Source organism: Lissotriton helveticus, chromosome 9, assembly GCF_964261635.1.
Source record: "Lissotriton helveticus chromosome 9, aLisHel1.1, whole genome shotgun sequence".
NCBI lineage: Eukaryota > Metazoa > Chordata > Amphibia > Caudata > Salamandridae > Lissotriton > Lissotriton helveticus.
The window spans coordinates 21,126,706-21,144,570 of NC_136070.1; the positions used below are offsets into that span (position 1 = coordinate 21,126,706).

The 17,865-nt window shown below is 45.4% G+C and overlaps 1 protein-coding gene across 2 annotated transcripts in view; it reads right to left on the bottom strand.

Annotated features, from left to right (window-relative positions):
- SRP54 (signal recognition particle 54) overlaps positions 1 to 17,865 on the bottom strand; it is a 190,843-nt gene that overhangs the window by 151,220 nt on the left and 21,758 nt on the right. For both annotated transcript variants that reach the window (XM_078659378.1, XM_078659377.1), the window contains exons 2-3: positions 10,337 to 10,444; positions 2,959 to 3,050 (exon numbers count right to left, since the gene is read on the bottom strand). In XM_078659378.1, coding sequence (XP_078515504.1) covers positions 2,959 to 3,050; positions 10,337 to 10,414 — 170 coding nt within the window. In that variant the 5' untranslated portion in view covers positions 10,415 to 10,444. The remainder of the gene's footprint in view (positions 1 to 2,958; positions 3,051 to 10,336; positions 10,445 to 17,865) is intronic.

Consider the following 17,865-nt stretch of genomic DNA (forward strand, 5'->3'; position numbering starts at 1 on the left):
TACTTCAATGCTTTGATTGAAACCCTCACAATTTACTAAGTGACTTCTGCAGTGTTGCTAAATATTTTCACTTTTTATATTCAACACTCTAAAATTCAATGAATCTACAGGAACAATCAAAGCAGTATCTCCGCTAAGGCGGAGAAGCGCCACCCCCCTGCTCTGTGAGCTGTGCAAAAAAGGAAAAATAAAACGATAACTCAATGTTATTATCATTTTATTTTTCCGTATTGCAGGTGAAGGAGTGATGGGCACTTACGTGGGCATGGCGGTTTGGCTGGCTGGCCGGCCGTCTTTGTCCTGTCAAACAGTCAAGCACACTTAGCATGTTCTCCATCTGGCTGCATTATATAGCCTGGGTGGAGAACGTGCATAGGCTCCCTATCCCTGTCCCTGTCCGAGCGGTGAACCACGGGGCTCAGACCAATCACAAAGCTACTGTCATGCTGGTAACAGCAGCGTCGTGTCTGGCTAGGGAAGCCTGGATTCCAGGAGCCAGGAACCAAGGGACGACAGTGGAGAGGCGTCGGCCAACGCTGGGCAAGTAAGTCTTTTCTTTCTTTTTTTTCCTTCTAATATCCGTTCCCCCCTAAATCCTTTCCCTTGTTGCCACCACTGGACAATAAACCCTAACCTTTGTGTTTTATTTCACAGATATAAACCAAAGTTTTTTCATCCGAAGGCTGTATAGTACCCTGACTGCAGAACTGCTTGAACTGGTTTTGTACAAAATGCTGAAGTAGCACCTCTGTAGAGGTGAGCAATTGATTCTCTTAATGAGCAAGTGGAAAATTACATTCAAATTGGTGACCACAAGCTGCTCTCACATGGCTCTCAGCTCAGGCCTTATCCACAGACAGTGAGCAGTGTTCTGTCATTGATAAGGATGTGTACAACTAAATGCTCCGTCATATTTATATATTCCCTTTAAAGTGCTGTGTTAATCACATATGCAATCCAGACTGTACCAACCATACTACATTGGCTTATATTTAACCCCTTCGGTGCTCATGACGAGCTCAGCTCGTCATGGCACATACCTCTCAGGTGCTCATGAGGAGCTGAGCTCGTCATGGCATATACCTCTCAGGTGCTCATGACGAGCTGAGCTCCTCATGGCATAAACCTCTCAGGTGCTCATGACGAGCTCAGCTCCTCATGGCATATACCTCTCAGGTGCTCATGACGAGCTGAGCTCGTCATGGCATATACCTCTCAGGTGCTCATGACGAGCTGAGCTCATCATAGCATATACCTCTCAGGTGCTCATGACGAGCTCAGCTCCTCATGGCATATACCTCTCAGGTGCTCATGACGAGCTGAGCTCATCATGGCATATACCTCTCAGGTGCTCATGAGGAGCTCAGCTCGTCATGGCATAAACCTCTCAGGTGCTCATGACGAGCTGAGCTCATCATGGCATATACCTCTCAGGTGCTCATGACGAGCTGAGCTCGTCATGGCATATACCTCTCAGGTGCTCATGACGAGCTGAGCTCATCATAGCATATACCTCTCAGGTGCTCATGAGGAGCTGAGCTCGTCATGACCACACCCGTTTTTATTATGGCCCAGCACTGCAGGGGAATCGCTCCAGCAGCCATGAGGTTAAGGAAAGGGTATATATATATATATACTAGGATGATTTACATACATTTTAGATCTTGACTCTAACTGACTATTTTCTATTGAGAGCACTGGTCAGCAGAAAGGAGAATGGTCCTGGGTAAGTTTGCTTTGCTGCCTGCTGTTTTGCAAAAAACTGTAGTTTCTAACTAATTAAATATTGGGTGTATTTCTGTTCTCTAGCCATTTCTCACTCGTGTGACAAACACGGCGTGGAAAATGGATATAGTCCTGATGTACGCCTACGAATGCCCAGGTGAAGGGGGGGGGGGGGGGGGGGGGGAGGTGTGGGCGAGTGGGTCCAAAACAATTGTTTACCCAAATTTCCTGATTTTCACTGTTCATCCATATTTAAATTTAAAACATGCAGTTAGGTGAAAACATGCCTCAAAAGGTAAAGTAATTATACAACAGGATGTGCTACAGAATTCGTGTTTGTCCACTTATTCTTTAACACGCTTTTATTACTTCACTGCTCTACTATACTTAAGTAGCAAGTGAGTACACCTCTCACCTGATACACTGCAGTATAATACATGTTTATGTACTATTGATATGTAGTCACACCTTATGAATAGCTTTAACTTTAGATGGTATGCACTAAAGGTCAGTTTATGGTGACCTATAATACATTTACAAGTATGCTTCAACAATGCTATCACAGCACCATCACAGAAGTCTAAGCATACATTCAATCTTGTGCTTGTTCCACATTAGTAGTTAATCCTAAATGAATCCTAAATTCTGCTTGTGCACCCTCGACACTCGAGAGCCCTCTGGGTTCCGGGATTATTATGAAAAACTACACATAATTTAAATGCATTTCGGAAATAGCACAACTATACACATACTTCCCACCAACTGACATTGTTCTGATCCCGGGGAGCGACTACAATGCTGGAACAAGACTTGGGGTTCCCACTTCTGAACGATCACTTGCTCCTTTATGGGAAGTGCCTATTGTTATGTTATGTTATTATAAGTTTGTAAAGCGCCTTATCATCCCGAGGTATCTAAGCGCTATTGTGATCAATGAATATATAAAACGTCTTCTTTTTTCAGGTGGTCAACCATTTCATATGATCCAATTTATTGTTCCTTCTGCTGTAACGCTCAGAGAGACTACAGTGTGAGTGGCCTTCAACACAAGCGAGAGTGAAGCACACTTACACGGCAAACTCACCATGTGGCACAACGACACACACAATACTCTCAGGCACACATGGTCTATATCTTCAAACACACGCTAAGCATGTGTACCCCACACTCTCCAGCACGTACCAAGCATGTTTCTCTGACCTCTCCCATCCACATGTCACTATAATCTCTTACTTGACATTTTCTCTGAGCTGCTTCACCAGCTTAATGTTGACATCTGCTTCTAAGAGAGCCGTGCAGACCTCCTTGAGCATCGCCCCCAGCACCTGCAGAACAAGCACATGTCAAAGCAAGAGGCTACAAATGATGCAAGAGCAGGAGCAATAAATGGCAGAATTGTAAGTTGGAATTAAAATGTACAATGCTCAAGAAACACTACATGGACTGTAACCATGGGGACACAAGAGCACCAAGTTCATTTTTAGCACAACATAATGCAAGGACAATGGTGGTCTTCCCCACCTCCCCCCAGAAAGCCACGGTAAGCCCCATAAAACAGAGCTAAAGGTACAAGACTAGGTTTTACACGCTGGGACTAGGGACACACGCTGTTTTCACCAAACCAGCCCAGCTGCACTATCGGCCTGACCTGTACTCCGCAGAGCGAGCGAGGAAGACTCTGCCACCGTCACGGACTCCTGTGCTGTTGAGACCCCCCACCGCCTCTCTACCGCCGTCCTGCTGTTTCCTGCCAATTGACAGCGGGGACGCCGAGTGGAGCGAGGCGAGGGGCTGCCTACAACTCCCGGCAGCCCTCGAGGTCTCCAGCCACACCCCCTTCACGACGCGCTAGGAGGCGCATAAAGGGCGTTAGCGCCCCCCTTCGCGGGACGCGAGCGGGACGCTGGGCGAAGCCTGGGCCAAGGGTGGGCCCGTCCAAGCCCGTCACAGACCGGAGGAGACCGGGCCGGGCGCACCCCCCTAACAACTAAGTAAAGGTAAACCACCGAGGACAGGCCCCTTAACAAAAAGTATAAGCACTCGTCCTTCCGAACCAAAACCAACCAAGGTCATTACCTTTGCTCCACACCTGGTCAATAAACATACAATGACCACGAGAGGCTCTAGAAGCAAAACTATGAAAAAAAATGAATCAACTACTGTCGGTCCAATTGAACAATTCCTACATAAAGTAAACGAAACCATAGATCAAACAGTTCTGATGATTGACCGTCGCGTATCATACGAGCTAGACCAAGCTCGGCGCTCATCAATGGGCATTTTTGCACAGGCCCAAACACCAAATGCGATATCCTCAAATAAATCCATCATAGACACAAATGTGGAAATACACGCCTTACCTAACACCGTTGACTTATCGGTAACCACACAATTGTCACAACTGTCAAACTCACAATCCTCACAGGACCTTGAACTGACCCCCGATATCTTCGCAAGTCTCCAACCGACAATCAACGATCCAACGCAACAAGAACTAAGAGGCATAAGAGAAGGAGCAATCCCAAAACAGAACCCTTTACAACTAAGATCTAATAGTTCAGAGCACACAAGTGCCACTAACCCAGATACTGCTAGTCAACAAACTCAGGAGAACATTGTCATCACAGACTCCGCTAAGAATATCCTATTCGATGTCCTCATAGTCGAAGACCACGTAAACAGATCCAGTTCCAACAAGATTCGTCAAGACAAACCATTTGTTCAAGCAGAAAAAGTCACAAATCACTCTAAAGTTGACACACTTCTGCTAAATAAAATTGCGGAAATAATAAAATATCAACTACAACCTTTACAAAGAAGCCTTGAGGTAATAGAAAAACAAGTGGCCATATTAATAGCCTCCGCAAAAACAACCACTATCCCAAAGAAAAACGATCTACCTGTTCCTCTAGGCGCTGCCACTGACTCAGGAAAAAGAAATGCAATCAACCCACCAAATCAAACAGCTAACAAACCGGTCCATACTACCACCACAACAACTACAACGAAAACAGTGACAGAACCAGAAAACAAATCTATCAACCAAATTAACACCGTAAAAACAAAGACCGATCAAAATAAACCAACACACAACTCTGGTTCTCCAAACCAACCAAATACAGATTCCAACTCAACAAACGCTGTACAGACAAATAAACCTTCCAAACCACCAACTGAAATTCCCCCAAGACTCGAACAAACACAGACCCACAATAGCAAAACAGGACAAATCAACAAGAGATGGAGAAAGGTAGTAAATCTCCCTCCTGAGGCAACTCAGTTCGTAGCCATTCTAACGGGCGTACCCGAATTAGGCAGAGACTCAGATGAACCTACATGGTCCCTACTAAATAAAGTACGTTACTGGTTAAATGTCAACAGGCCCAACCACCCTAATAACATCCCCAGAATAACCACGGTAAGAAGGGTCTCGTGGATTGGCCACCAGCCTAAAACAATCCCAGGAGACTGCATAATCGTAAATTTTGAAAACCCACGGGCAGTTGATTACACTTGCTCCTGGGATACTCCAGAATACAACGAAGGAATAAGTGTCAAACGCCTATCTTTTTTCTACCCCCGACAATCCCATCGCTCCGAGGACCCCACTTGGCCATCAAATTGGTCCTGGAGCCAACCCGAGCAAGGACCAAGAAATTGGCACCAGGGAAATAGGGGACAAGGATATAGCCAGAGGTCCCATCCGCAGAGCGACTGGGGATACGAACCCACCAACCGAGGTGACTGGAATTCCGGTAAAAGACCATATCAACAAATGTATAACGAACCATGGTCGGGAATTCCGACATTTAATCATTTTAGCTGTCTGGATATGGTAGACTGACCACCATCTCAGCCCCATTCTCCAAGTCTCCCGTACAAAACCACCACGCTACCATTTTTGCCACCTACTGCTTCTAAAATACACATTACAGGAAAAACTCAGTCCGTAACAAAGCGAAGAACAAATAATGATACATCAAAACAGGGAAAATTAGATGGAGCCCGTCAGACCGAAACTAGACAACAATATGGTAATTTGGTCCTGGTTGTGCAGAAACGGTCATCATCACCTTTAAATAAATGTTTGTCTAAAACAAATCAGATAACCGATTATCCAAACGCAAGCATACAAGAAAAATCTGTCTCCATTAAGAATCACATGACAGACAAAGTCGAGCGGAACCTGTTCTGGAACGTGGCGGGTCTTGCAACAAAGCACCAAGAAAAAGCCTTCCTGGAACTGGTCCATACACAAGATTTAATATGTCTACAAGAGACATGGCTGACCGACCCAGTCCACCTAGAGGGATATAGAACATTTTTTTCAAAAGCTACTAAATCGCAATCAGGGAGAAGCAAAGGAGGCCTAATAACATACATCTCGAATCTTTGGCCATGTCAAGATATAACACCTGTAGTTCTTCACCAGAACTATCAAATAATCAATATTAAAGTCACTATTAATATCTCCTATACAATTGTAAATTTCTATAACAACATGAGCTCGGAAGACTTACTCAAAATACTAACTGAAATAACTGAAACAATAAATTTCCAAAAAGTCAAATTTGTAAAAATTACTCATTCAATAATCTGGGGAGGAGACTTTAATTTACACATCTGCAGTCAAAGTAATGCACCCACTTGTGGGATCATTGACGAACATGATAATCCCCTAACCCATTTTGTACATACGGAAGAAGGAAATAACACACAAGCCACCATCTTCGAGTTATATCTAGGGTTTGCAAATATGATAATGTCACCAACAACCCCATTCAAGCCAACCTTTCACGGAAGAGGGGCACAAACACTAATTGACTACATCCTGGTTTCTACCAACAACGCCGGCTTTATAAAGCAGTTTGAAGTGGTTAACAACGTACTAAGTGACCACTATCCCCTCAAATTAACATACCTTGAACCTGATCGCCACAAGAATCGAGTAAAAGACAATCATACTCTATTACTACAAGACAATCTTATGTTAAACAGGTTGAATGGCTTCACCTTAAAATGGGGCACCCTAGATCAAGAACATACCACCAAAAGAATAGTGGACAAATGCAGGCCATTCATCGAAAACTGCTTAAATCTTTCAGCAGGCGCTGACGAAATTCTGAATGACTATGACAGAATAGTGAAAACCATAGGAAATGAATTAACCAAGCCCAGAAAACAAAACAACACACAAAGAAATGGATGGTTTAACACCAAGTGTACAAAAGCCTACTCTACCCTAAAGAAAGCTCTAGCAAAGAACGAACGAAACAGGGAAGAGATAGCCAAACTACGGAAAAGTTATGCGCAAGCACTCAAAGAACGGAAAAACGAGATTCAACATAATCTCTGGACTCAGCTTTTAAATAGTAGTTTGCAAAAAGACAACATAGCATTCTGGAGAACAGTCAAGACTCCTTTCCTAGCAGGGAATAAGGAGGGTCCATCCCTAGACGTGGCAATCAATGCGAAAGACTGGGTAGTGTACTTTTCAGAAGTCTTCGGAGAGGCAAGAACCGGAGCTCCACCTACTGGACCAGCGCTCCCAGCGGTGAAGTATCCGTTAGATATACACTTTACCATCAACGAGACACAGAAAGCCATCAATTCGGCAAAAAATGGCAAAGCGCCAGGCCCAGACTCCGTTCCAATGGACCTCTATAAAATTCCTTCCCGACCTCTGGTCCCCACTCTTAACAAAAGTATTGAATGCAGCTAAGGAAAGAACCCTCCCTAAATCTTGGTCAACATCAATCCTAATTCCCATCTTCAAGAAAGGAAACAGACAGTCCTTCCTGCTACCGACCCATTTCACTTCTGGACTCTGTGGGTAAGATGGCAGGAAGGATCCTCCTCGATCGTCTACAGGAATGGTCACAGGAACACGGGGTCCTCTCAGATCTTCAGTACGGGTTCAGGGCCGGCCTGAGCACCGTGGACCAAGTCCTGAACCTAACTCTACTGGCCGCAAAATACACAAGTGTCAAAAAAAAACAGTCTCCACCTAGTCTACGTTGACCTCACGGCAGCGTTTGACTGTGTGGTACACACAAAACTATGGCTAATAATGCTGGACATGGGGATTGATCCCCCAATTGTAGATTTTTTACGCGAGTTATACTCGGACGCCACAGGCAAGGTAAGGTACGGGCTGGAAGGACAACTCACAGACAGCTTCCCAATACGGAAGGGGGTCAGGCAGGGGTGTGTACTGGCCCCCTTCTTATTCACGCTGTACACCAACGGACTAGAGGCAGCAATGCTGCAGGGCACAAAAGACTTTCCAATAGTAGGACGGCGACCAATTCCAGCATTGCTATACGCCGACGATGCGGTGATACTTGCCCGAACTCCAATACAGTTGCAAAAAGCCGTAAACAACTACTGTACCTTCATGACTAACCTCAACTTGAAAGTTAATATAAAGAAAACTTTTGTGATGCATGTCGGCAGTAAAGGGAAAAGGACGAAAACAATCTCAATAGATAACACACCACTCGAAACAACAAAAACCTACCCATATCTCGGAATTACCATCGACGAGGAGTTCAAATGGAAAGACGCAATTAATTCCCGCAAGTTATCGCTCATACGAACAGTCGGCGCCCTAAAAGCCTTTTCTCTCCGCCTAGGGAAAAAACCCTTGGCGGAGATGTTAAAGATTTACAAAGCAAAGTGTATCACCACGGCTATCTTTGGAGCAGGAGTTTGGGGAACGGCAAACGTTGAACAAATCCAAAAGATCGAAAACACCTTCCTCAAATTTTTACTAGCAGTCCCTAAGAGTACGACTACCTTTGGATGCCACTTAGAACTTGGACTAGAATATATTTCAGACCTGATCAAGATCGAACCCATAATGCTATGGCGTAGAATATGGGCAACGGAAGAATGCACACTCACAAGAGCAATCATCGAGGATTGCATGAATCTAGAACATATGGAAAAGATCAGGTGGCTTCATTATGTAAAAACCTTCCTCACAGATATTGGTCTACTGAGGTTCTTCAACGACCCACAATCAGTCGCAGACATAGCAAAAAAAGAACTAAAAAAGATATGTCTGTCCCATTTAAACCAACTAAGACTGATGTCAGAAATAGGAAAACCGTCGGTACAACATAGCCTCATGATACAATCTGTTCCATCCATACAACCATATCTACAGGAAGACTTGACACATTTCGAAAAACTACTGTTAACCCGTTTCAGGTTTAATCTTTTTCACATCATGGTTTCATTCCCCACCCAAAACAACTGGACATACACTAGAACACCATGCCCCTGTGATTCTAATTCTTCCCAGTCCACAATTCACGTCCTCTTCTTCTGTACCTTTTACACTCCATTCCGGAAGAGATGGATTTTACCAATCCTAAAAGCAATGAAGGTCAGAAGATGTCGCCCAGCATTCTTGGCATTGCAGCTCTTGGACAATCTACTAGTCTCAAGATCCGTGGCACATTACCTTAGAGTATGCCTTAAACACCGTACGAACTTATGAACAACCCATGAATCCGCCTAAATACGGCCTCTAGTAAATCCATTGCACAGTATACAGTGAACTAATTGTTTTTAACTCATATCATGTACTTTTTAAACGTATCTATTTTTATCAGTGTTTTTTTACAGTATAAATTTGTACTTTTGTGGTTTTCATATTGAAATCCGAATAAAGTTAATTTTTTTAATTTTGACTAGGTTTTACAAAACCAAACTCACAAAGAGTTTAAGACTAAAGGATATGTGGCGAGCAGCAAAAAAGGTCAGGGAGAGACCCAAACACTTTTTTGGAGGGGGAGATGATGGGAGGTGGGGATGAAGGGTGAATCCTTCAGTTGAGCTGCTGGTTTATTTCAGGAAAGATCTAATTGACATAATGGAAAGGTTCATGGGAGAGAGAGAGAAAGAGAAAGAGAGGGAGAAAGAGAGGGAGAAAGAGAGGGAGAAAGAGAGGGAGAAAGAGAGGGAGAAAGAGAGGGAGAAAGAGAGAGAGAAAGAGAGAGAGAGAGAGAGAGAGAGAGAGAGAAAGAGAAAGAGAAAGAGAAAGAGAGAGAGAGAAAGAAAGAGAGAGAGAGAGAGAAAGAGAAAGAGAAAGAGAGAGAGAGAGAAAGAGAAAGAGAGAGAAAGAGAGAGAGAGAGAGAGAGATTGGTTTAGGGGAAACAAACTGTGCTCAATTGTAATAAAAATTTGCCAATTTCACTGCTTAACAGAGAGGACGTATAGTGGATACCAATATCATGACATGGGCATTATGAGGAGCACAATCAATAGACAAGAAAAGCACAGACACAGTACAGCTCCAGGAATGCTTAGAATATGAACTATCCAAAGACTAGCACTGCACAAAGAGAGAGAATGCACCGCAACCCAAGAACGATTCAGACTCTGGCTTTAGATTTATTAACGAGGGCAGTGTGAAGTCTCAGCATTGCTCTGCAGGAGGCAAGATTGAGGCATTGATCACCCACTCCCCTGGGCACTATTTGTGTACGAAGGAGCCCAAGTAGCATGGGGTGACTGGAGATCAACAACAGACCCAATGCCAGAGGTAAGATGCCGCAGGACGTGAAAGCAGTCACCAAATACCCCCTGCACTGTGATTACCTCTTCATTGATAATGGTAGCATTGCTCAGGGAGCGTAGCGCGGAGGTGATCTTCCTCCCTAGATCGGCCAACACCATCTTGGCTGCTTCTCAGTCACTCACGCTAGTCTGGTGAAAGGAAAAAAAACATATTTAGCGTCAGTAAAACGTAAAATTGCTTCATGCACATGGGCTCGGATAGAATGACAAATTTCAACAGTTTGCTCCTACTCGCATGTAAAAACAAATTTACTGTATTGTACTAAGGGCAATCCTATGAACAATGCCAAGTGACCGGTGTAAAGAGTTTTTTTTGTTAAAAAATAAATAAAAATGTACACACAAAAGAAACAGTGCAATTAAAGCGATTGTATAAAACAAAGCAAAACAATAAAAATCTGTTGCAGTGTAATTACATTGACACAATAAACATGCCTATTACAGGTGTCCAGAGTCATAAGTCTATACAGCGAAAGGAAGCTATCAGACCCTGAAGACGCATTACCAACATGATTGGAGGGGGTCAGATGATGCAGGGTAACAAGACGGAAGTCCTTATCCTGGGATCCTCACCCTCCGCCTGGGACGACTCCTGGTGGCCCCCCGCCCTGGGCAGCGCACCCAAACCAACTGACCACGCACGCAACCTGGGCTTCATCCTGGACTCCTCCCTCTCCATGACCAGACAAGTCAACGCCGTCTCCTCGTCGTGCTTCAACATCCTGCGAATGCTACGCAAGATCTTCCGATGGATCCCCACCGAAACCAGGAAGACGGTCACCCAGGCCCTCGTCACCAGCCGGCTGGACTACGGCAACTCCCTCTACGCCGGCACCACCGCCAAACTCCAGAAGAGACTCCAGCGGATCCAGAACACCTCAGCACGACTCATCCTGGACATCCCCCGCCGCAGCCACATCTCCGGACACCTGAGAGACCTGCACTGGCTCCCGGTCAACAAGAGAATCACCTTCTGGCTCCTCACCCACGCACACAAAGCCCTACACAACCAAGGACCAGGATACCTCAACAGCCGCCTCAACTTCTACGCTCCCACGCGCCAGCTTCGATCGACCAGCCACGCCCTCGCCGCCGTCCCCCGCATCCGAAGAGCCACCACAGGAGGAAGGGCCTTCTCCTACCTGGCCGCCAAGACTTGGAACTCCCTCCCGACCCACCTCCGCTTGACCCAGGACCACCTCGCCTTCAGGAAGCAGCTCAAGACCTGGCTGTTCGAGCAGTAGCGGACCCCCCCCCACCCCCCAGCCACTTGAGACCATCCGGGTGAGTAGTGTGCTATACAAATGTTCTGATTGATTGTGTAGACTAACTGCAGGGTGTGACCCAGTGACGACTTTCCGCCACCTTATATCCAGACAGCGCTGAGAAGCACAGCTCCTAAGGCGAGATCATTGTTGCAACAGTTATGTCTCATACGGTATCCCCACGGGAAGGGGAGGGAGTACATGCCCCAAACCCCCAATGTACTCCTTAGATCATCCTGGTATAGGCTACAGAAGTTCTTGGGGCGGCTTTTAGGGGGGAGCAATTCACTAAATAACTCAGATTGAGTATTACAAACTAACGCGTCACAGGACCATTGCGCTATGGGGGGAGATCTGACTCAATGTATTGCTACCACTCGCTTAGCAATCAATAACACCATCTCTACGAGGCACCTAACACCCTTACGTATATGTTCTGAAAAACTCAATAGAGCCAACAATGGGTCCGGACTCAGGGGCACCCCGGTGATTTCTCCAAGTTTCTGAAAGATCGCTATCCAAAAATTGGCTACGTTGAGACCTAGCCATGCCATGTGGAGAAACCTTGCTGGCTCCACACCACATCTCTCACATGTCGCCGTGTCTTGAAGTCCAATCCTATGTAAGACCGGTGTCAGTTATCTTGTCTCACAGCATACAGTGCTACATACAGCTACCTCACCCCAAACCCTACAAGGCTCTCCCTTGGCTTGCCATCATGTGAATAAACTTCTGCGTGGTCTGGCTCAGGAGAACACGTTTCAAATAGATCCAAGGCTCTCAATTTTAGAGGGGAATCAGACTGCATGGATAAGGATGTGAAATACTTAATAACCAGCCCCAAGTTTTTTCAAACGCGCTGTGCATTTGCTCGTGGCAATGTTTTCCCAAAAGCACTACACACAACAACCCTTTTGGGAATCATTTTTTCCCTCCAGATCTGGTGACGAGACGCTTTGCAGCTCCCAGTATTGCCCGATCACCACAATGCTCACTCCCATCCTGCTCAGGGCCACTAAGGGCTCCAACCGCGGAATGATCTCAGGGTTGGGGGTCACACGTGTTCCAATATTCTGTAAATATGGATCAACACCGCCTTCTAGAATGTTTGAATGTTCAATAAGCTCCACGATATGATATCAACATCTGCCTGCACCATAAGCAACTATCAGAGGTGTTAGGAAACATAAGGCTTAGCCTATCTGGTGTCAAATGCCACCTCACGCGTATTTTCTACTCTGTTTCTCTATGGAGCAGGCAATGTATGTCCCTGAACGCAGGGGCACAGCTCCCAGCTCTTAGCCCGTGTTTGCTACTTAAACTCGGTCCACAGTTCCCGCTTCCACTGTCTCAAATTGAGTATGAAATACAAAGTGGATGTCAACCTCTGTGTGGAATCATAAATGGACAGGAATTTTTCAAATGGCGTGATTGGTCTAATGGCTGCAGCTTTACGATCAGCGTTTAGTGGCCAGTGTTTCAACTGTGCATATGTATGACTATCAAGTTCAGACACCACCACCATCTCTCTTGCAATCATGAAATGAGTTACTTGTGGGTCCTGTGATCATTTCTTTTAATACTAACCTTCCACTGTCTCTCCAGCTAGTGAGCTGCCTGCCTTCTAGGGCAGGAGGTAATTGTGGGTAATGATGTATGGGGTGTACAGCGATGGGAAAGTCATCAGTCAACCTTGGCTGCTGATCTATCCCATATCGCCAGTGATGTAGGATGGCGGTAGGCAGAACATGGGGTAGGTAGAGAAGACAGGGGCAGGGCATGGAGTAGGTAGAGAAGACAGGGGCAGGGCATGGAGTAGGTAGAGAAGACAGGGGCAGGGCATGGAGTAGGTAGAGAAGACAGGGGCAGGGCCTGGAGTAGGTAGAGAAGACAGGGGCAGGGCCTGGAGTAGGTAGAGAAGACGGGGAGGGATGCTCATTAGAACAATATTGATCCTGTCTAACCAGGATGCGAAGAGGCCACTCCAATGTGTCAGATTAGAGAGTATCTGATTTCAGGCGGGGGCAATTAAGTCCAATCCAGTCAGAGGCACTATTAGAGATACTTCGGCCCAACATCTGATGGACTTCTTGGCCAAGCTAACCGGGTGAGCATGCTCAATGCCTGTAGATGATACACTGGTACATTTATATTAGGGATTTCAGATTTCTGTAACTTTACCGCAGAAACCGAAGGCTTGGTCAAAGTCAGCGAGCAGTGAAACGAGGGCTGGAGACAAATCTCTGGCCCACTTCATCCAAAATCAGACTGATATTGCATTTGACCCAGACACATTTCCCACCTCGAATTCAAACAGCCTCTCCAATAGCAAAAGCAGGGGGGGGGGGCTAACAAAAGCAGGAACAGAGGCAACCTTTTACCCTGAGCCTTTCCCCAGGTGTATAGTGTCAGGACATCTACCATTGACCTCGGCTGAGGGAACTTTATAGTTTGTCAGTCCCACACCTTCATTCTAGGCCCCATCCTAATCATTGATAGGACATCCTTCATAATCCCCAGCTCACTCTATCAAATGCTTTTTCAGCATCAAGGGTACCTAGTAAAGTTGGGATCCCCTTTGATTTCGCCTTCTCAATCAGGTGTCCCACTCTGCGTGCACTGCTAGACCCTTGCCTATCCTGTATGAACCCCTCCTGGGCAGCCTCGACCAGTGAGGGGGATCATCTTGTCTAATCCATTGGCGACACTTTTAGTAAATAAGTTTAACAGTGAGATAGGGCGATAAGATGCACTCTCCGCAGGGGTTTTTCCTGCCCTTCCAATCATAGTGATTTCTGCATTATCCATTGTTGGGGTGAAACACTCATGTTCTGTAAAATAAAAAAAACGGAACAATTGCTCCTACGGTTGTAATAAAAGGCCCGAACAATCCCCATGAAATGACAGTGGGGTGCCATCTGGGCAGGGAGCCTGGTTAGGCTTCCTAGATTTTATGGCAAGCAAATAGTCCCCCCCCCCCCCCCCCCTGCGAATGGCACGAATTGATCAGCTTGTTAACTGGGTAAACGGACACATAGATTTTTATAGTTTCAGGAAATATATGAAGCAGCCAAAACTTGCTTATGTCAGGGACTAGTTCCTTCCTGGAACAGAAGAAGTGGGTTCTTAATAGGGATCCAGAACCAGGCTGCCTATTTTTCAATTTCTGCTGGAATGTGCTCTTCCAGGTTTGGCTCAAGACATGAGCACAATGCAGGATGCGTTTCAAACAATCCCAAAGATCTGAGCCTTGGGACTCTCTGACGTTCAAAAACAATTTGGTTTAAGTACACTGCTGAATGGTGCAATAATTTTTGGGTCATTTTCACAAGTGGGCAGGCAGATAGCGAACACCATACAAAAGGCAGACCAGAAGGTACTTGCTTCTAAACTAACGATTCTCCTTGCCATTTTGCAAAACTGTGTATTGAGGTACAGACTGACACAAAGAAAAATGAGCTTGAGCTGGGAAAGACAGTTGGATGTACCATTTTAGAGGCCAGTAAAACTGTTACAATGCTACCCTTGTGCTGCATATCCACACCAAATTCCAGTTTATGTATACATTTTTACCTCAACTTTAAGGGATGGTAACTGTGTTTACTACCTAACTTTGGAGGATGAGGTTGAGAAGTATTAACTAAGTGTAGGTGAACTGCACTTCTGGCAAATACCAATGAACTTTAAAACAACAGGTAAAAGTTTAACAGTTTAAGTTAAGTATTATGCTGGTAAAAAACTGAGCAAACTCAAGTGTTTTAAAACAAATTGACAACCACTAAGGGCTCGATTCCGATTTCGGACGGAAGGGCTCAGAACGACGGTCGGAGCCCTTCTGCCCGCAACGGAATGTGCCGGACGGATTCCTTTCTGACCGAGCCATTCCGATGGGCTCAGTCGGAAAGGAAACTGACTCAGATTTCCGGATGGCTTACGATTGACTCGGAGAGCCCGTCCGCAAATCCTTCAGTACGCCCCTGGCCGCCTCTTTATGACCGAAGGAGTACGATGCCAGTTTTCCACTACCTTTTCATGCCGGTGTTTCCGGCATGAAAAGGCAGTCAGAAACTGTCTTTGGGGTTGCCCCTCTGTTGATCCCTGCACCCGGTGGCAGGCACCTTGGGGTGCCGGTCGGATGAACTGCACCCCTCCATTTCACAATGTGGGTATGCAATCCGCTCGGAAAGCATGCTCCCACTGTGAAACATACGAGTGCAAACGAACAGGGTTCGGTCACATCGTACTTGCAGGGCCGTAACCGATGGCACTAGGTCGGTGGGTCACAGTTCCTGACCGATGTCGGACAGGCTCAGGTCCGTCCGACATCGGAATCGGCCCCCAAGTGTTGGAACAGTTAAAACTGTAGTTACAGAGTTGCTCACCAGGCTATCGTCCAAGTACTGTTGGGTATGTGAGAATTTAGGAATGTAAATGTAAAGTACATGCTGGTACTGGCTAAAAACTTTTTGAGACTCAGCACAAGATTTGAGTGACTGATGAGACACTAAAGAGACATGGGTGTGCAAAATGTGCGTAGTTTGCATTAACATAATTATGCTAAATGTTGGGAAAATCAAAATGCTATTTTGCACTTTATTTTAGCGCGACATGCATCCACACTAAAGCTCTGGATGCCAGGATGCAGTTTGTGCGGCAAACATCAGCACCTTGCATGCTGGTCCTTCACGTTGTTACCTTGTGCTTCTATTTACTGTGAACGGTGCAGAATTATGAGGTGTGGTGTAATAGCGTAATATGGGTTACAAGCTCAACGTGAAATTACGTGAGATCATGCTGGCATAACAGAAATGTCATCCCAGCATACTAAGGAGGTCTATATGGCTGTCTGTCAACCTGAGGTATTATATACTGAAGCAATAAATATCGAACCAAAGAAATCAAACTTACCAAGCTAAGCAAAATATCAAACTACACATTAAACCAAAGACATGCATCTAAAAACAAGACTTGGCAACAACCAGAAACACCAGAGCGTTATTAGAGACCCAACAACTTTATATTTCCTGGTGTCCTTTAAAGAAACACTCTACCCTAGTATAAATAAGCATTTGCAATGCACTAGGTTTCGCATTTACTAGAGTGTGAGGTATTGGCATTGTAAATGACAATGCCTTTTATTTACTTGAAGCAAATCCATTTTTGTGGGAATTTAAACTAATTGGAAGACAGGAGAGGATGTGAGGTGTAAAACTGATAGATGTAAGCAAGGGGGGTTGGACTCGGAGGTGCCGGATGAAGGGCGAGGAGGGACAGTGGGGAGGACGCAAACAAGGGTGAGCACACCACGCTAGGAAGTGGGAGGAAGCACACCGGGTGAGCACATGACGGAGGGAAGTGGGGAGGAAGCACCCATGGGAGAGCACATCTTAATCTCCTTTCCCCATGCCTACCAAAAACAAGCATTATAGCGCCTCCTCAGCGGTCACGTGGAGCGCTGCTATAATGCACATGATCGAGTCAACTGAGCTGCAGTCAGGCAGAGGATAAGCGGGATGGCTAGATCTTCCTGCAGCTCTGCCAGTACTGTTCCAATGTATTCAAGTTGTGGAGTTTTGTCTAGTTGAGATTTTGACTCACTGCAAGGTACCGCCAAGGGTTAATATACCTGCTGCAAAGAAAGTGTACCATGCAGAACACAAACTGCATATAATGTAAATAGGTCAGTGGGTTACTGCTTTTAGAAGAGACATACTTTGGTTACTTACAATTATAAGTTAAAATACTAATATAGAACTGCACGCACCATGCGAAGTATAAAATAGAGCACAGATTAATGTTGCACAGAGGGTTCATTTGGGTAGAAATCGATTATTATTAAAGAGAACCCCCAACTGTAGTGTTCCTTTTTAAATTCTGAGTTTGTGCTTCTCTAGACCATGCACTCTTAAACGATACTGCTTACGGGTATGGATGACATGTCACTACGACACCTTATAGCCGTCTGGCTTATGCAACATTTCCTATACACTGAGTTATAAACATACGACTGTATAGTCTCTGTGTAATGCATGTGTGATGAAATGTGCTCTGACACCCTACACTGGTATGAGTGGCGCTATATAACTAATTAAATACATTTGAGAGAGAGAGTGGTTATAGAGACCTGAGGGGCACTGTTAAAGGATGGTCATTGGTGGGCGCCAACAAACAGTGTTGCAAAGGGAGCCACCAACGCTAAAGCTGGCCCCGCTTAGTGTAGTGCCCTTCCATTTTTGGTGCTTTGCAGCAATTTTCAGATCTTCTTATAGTTTCAGGTTACTCAAA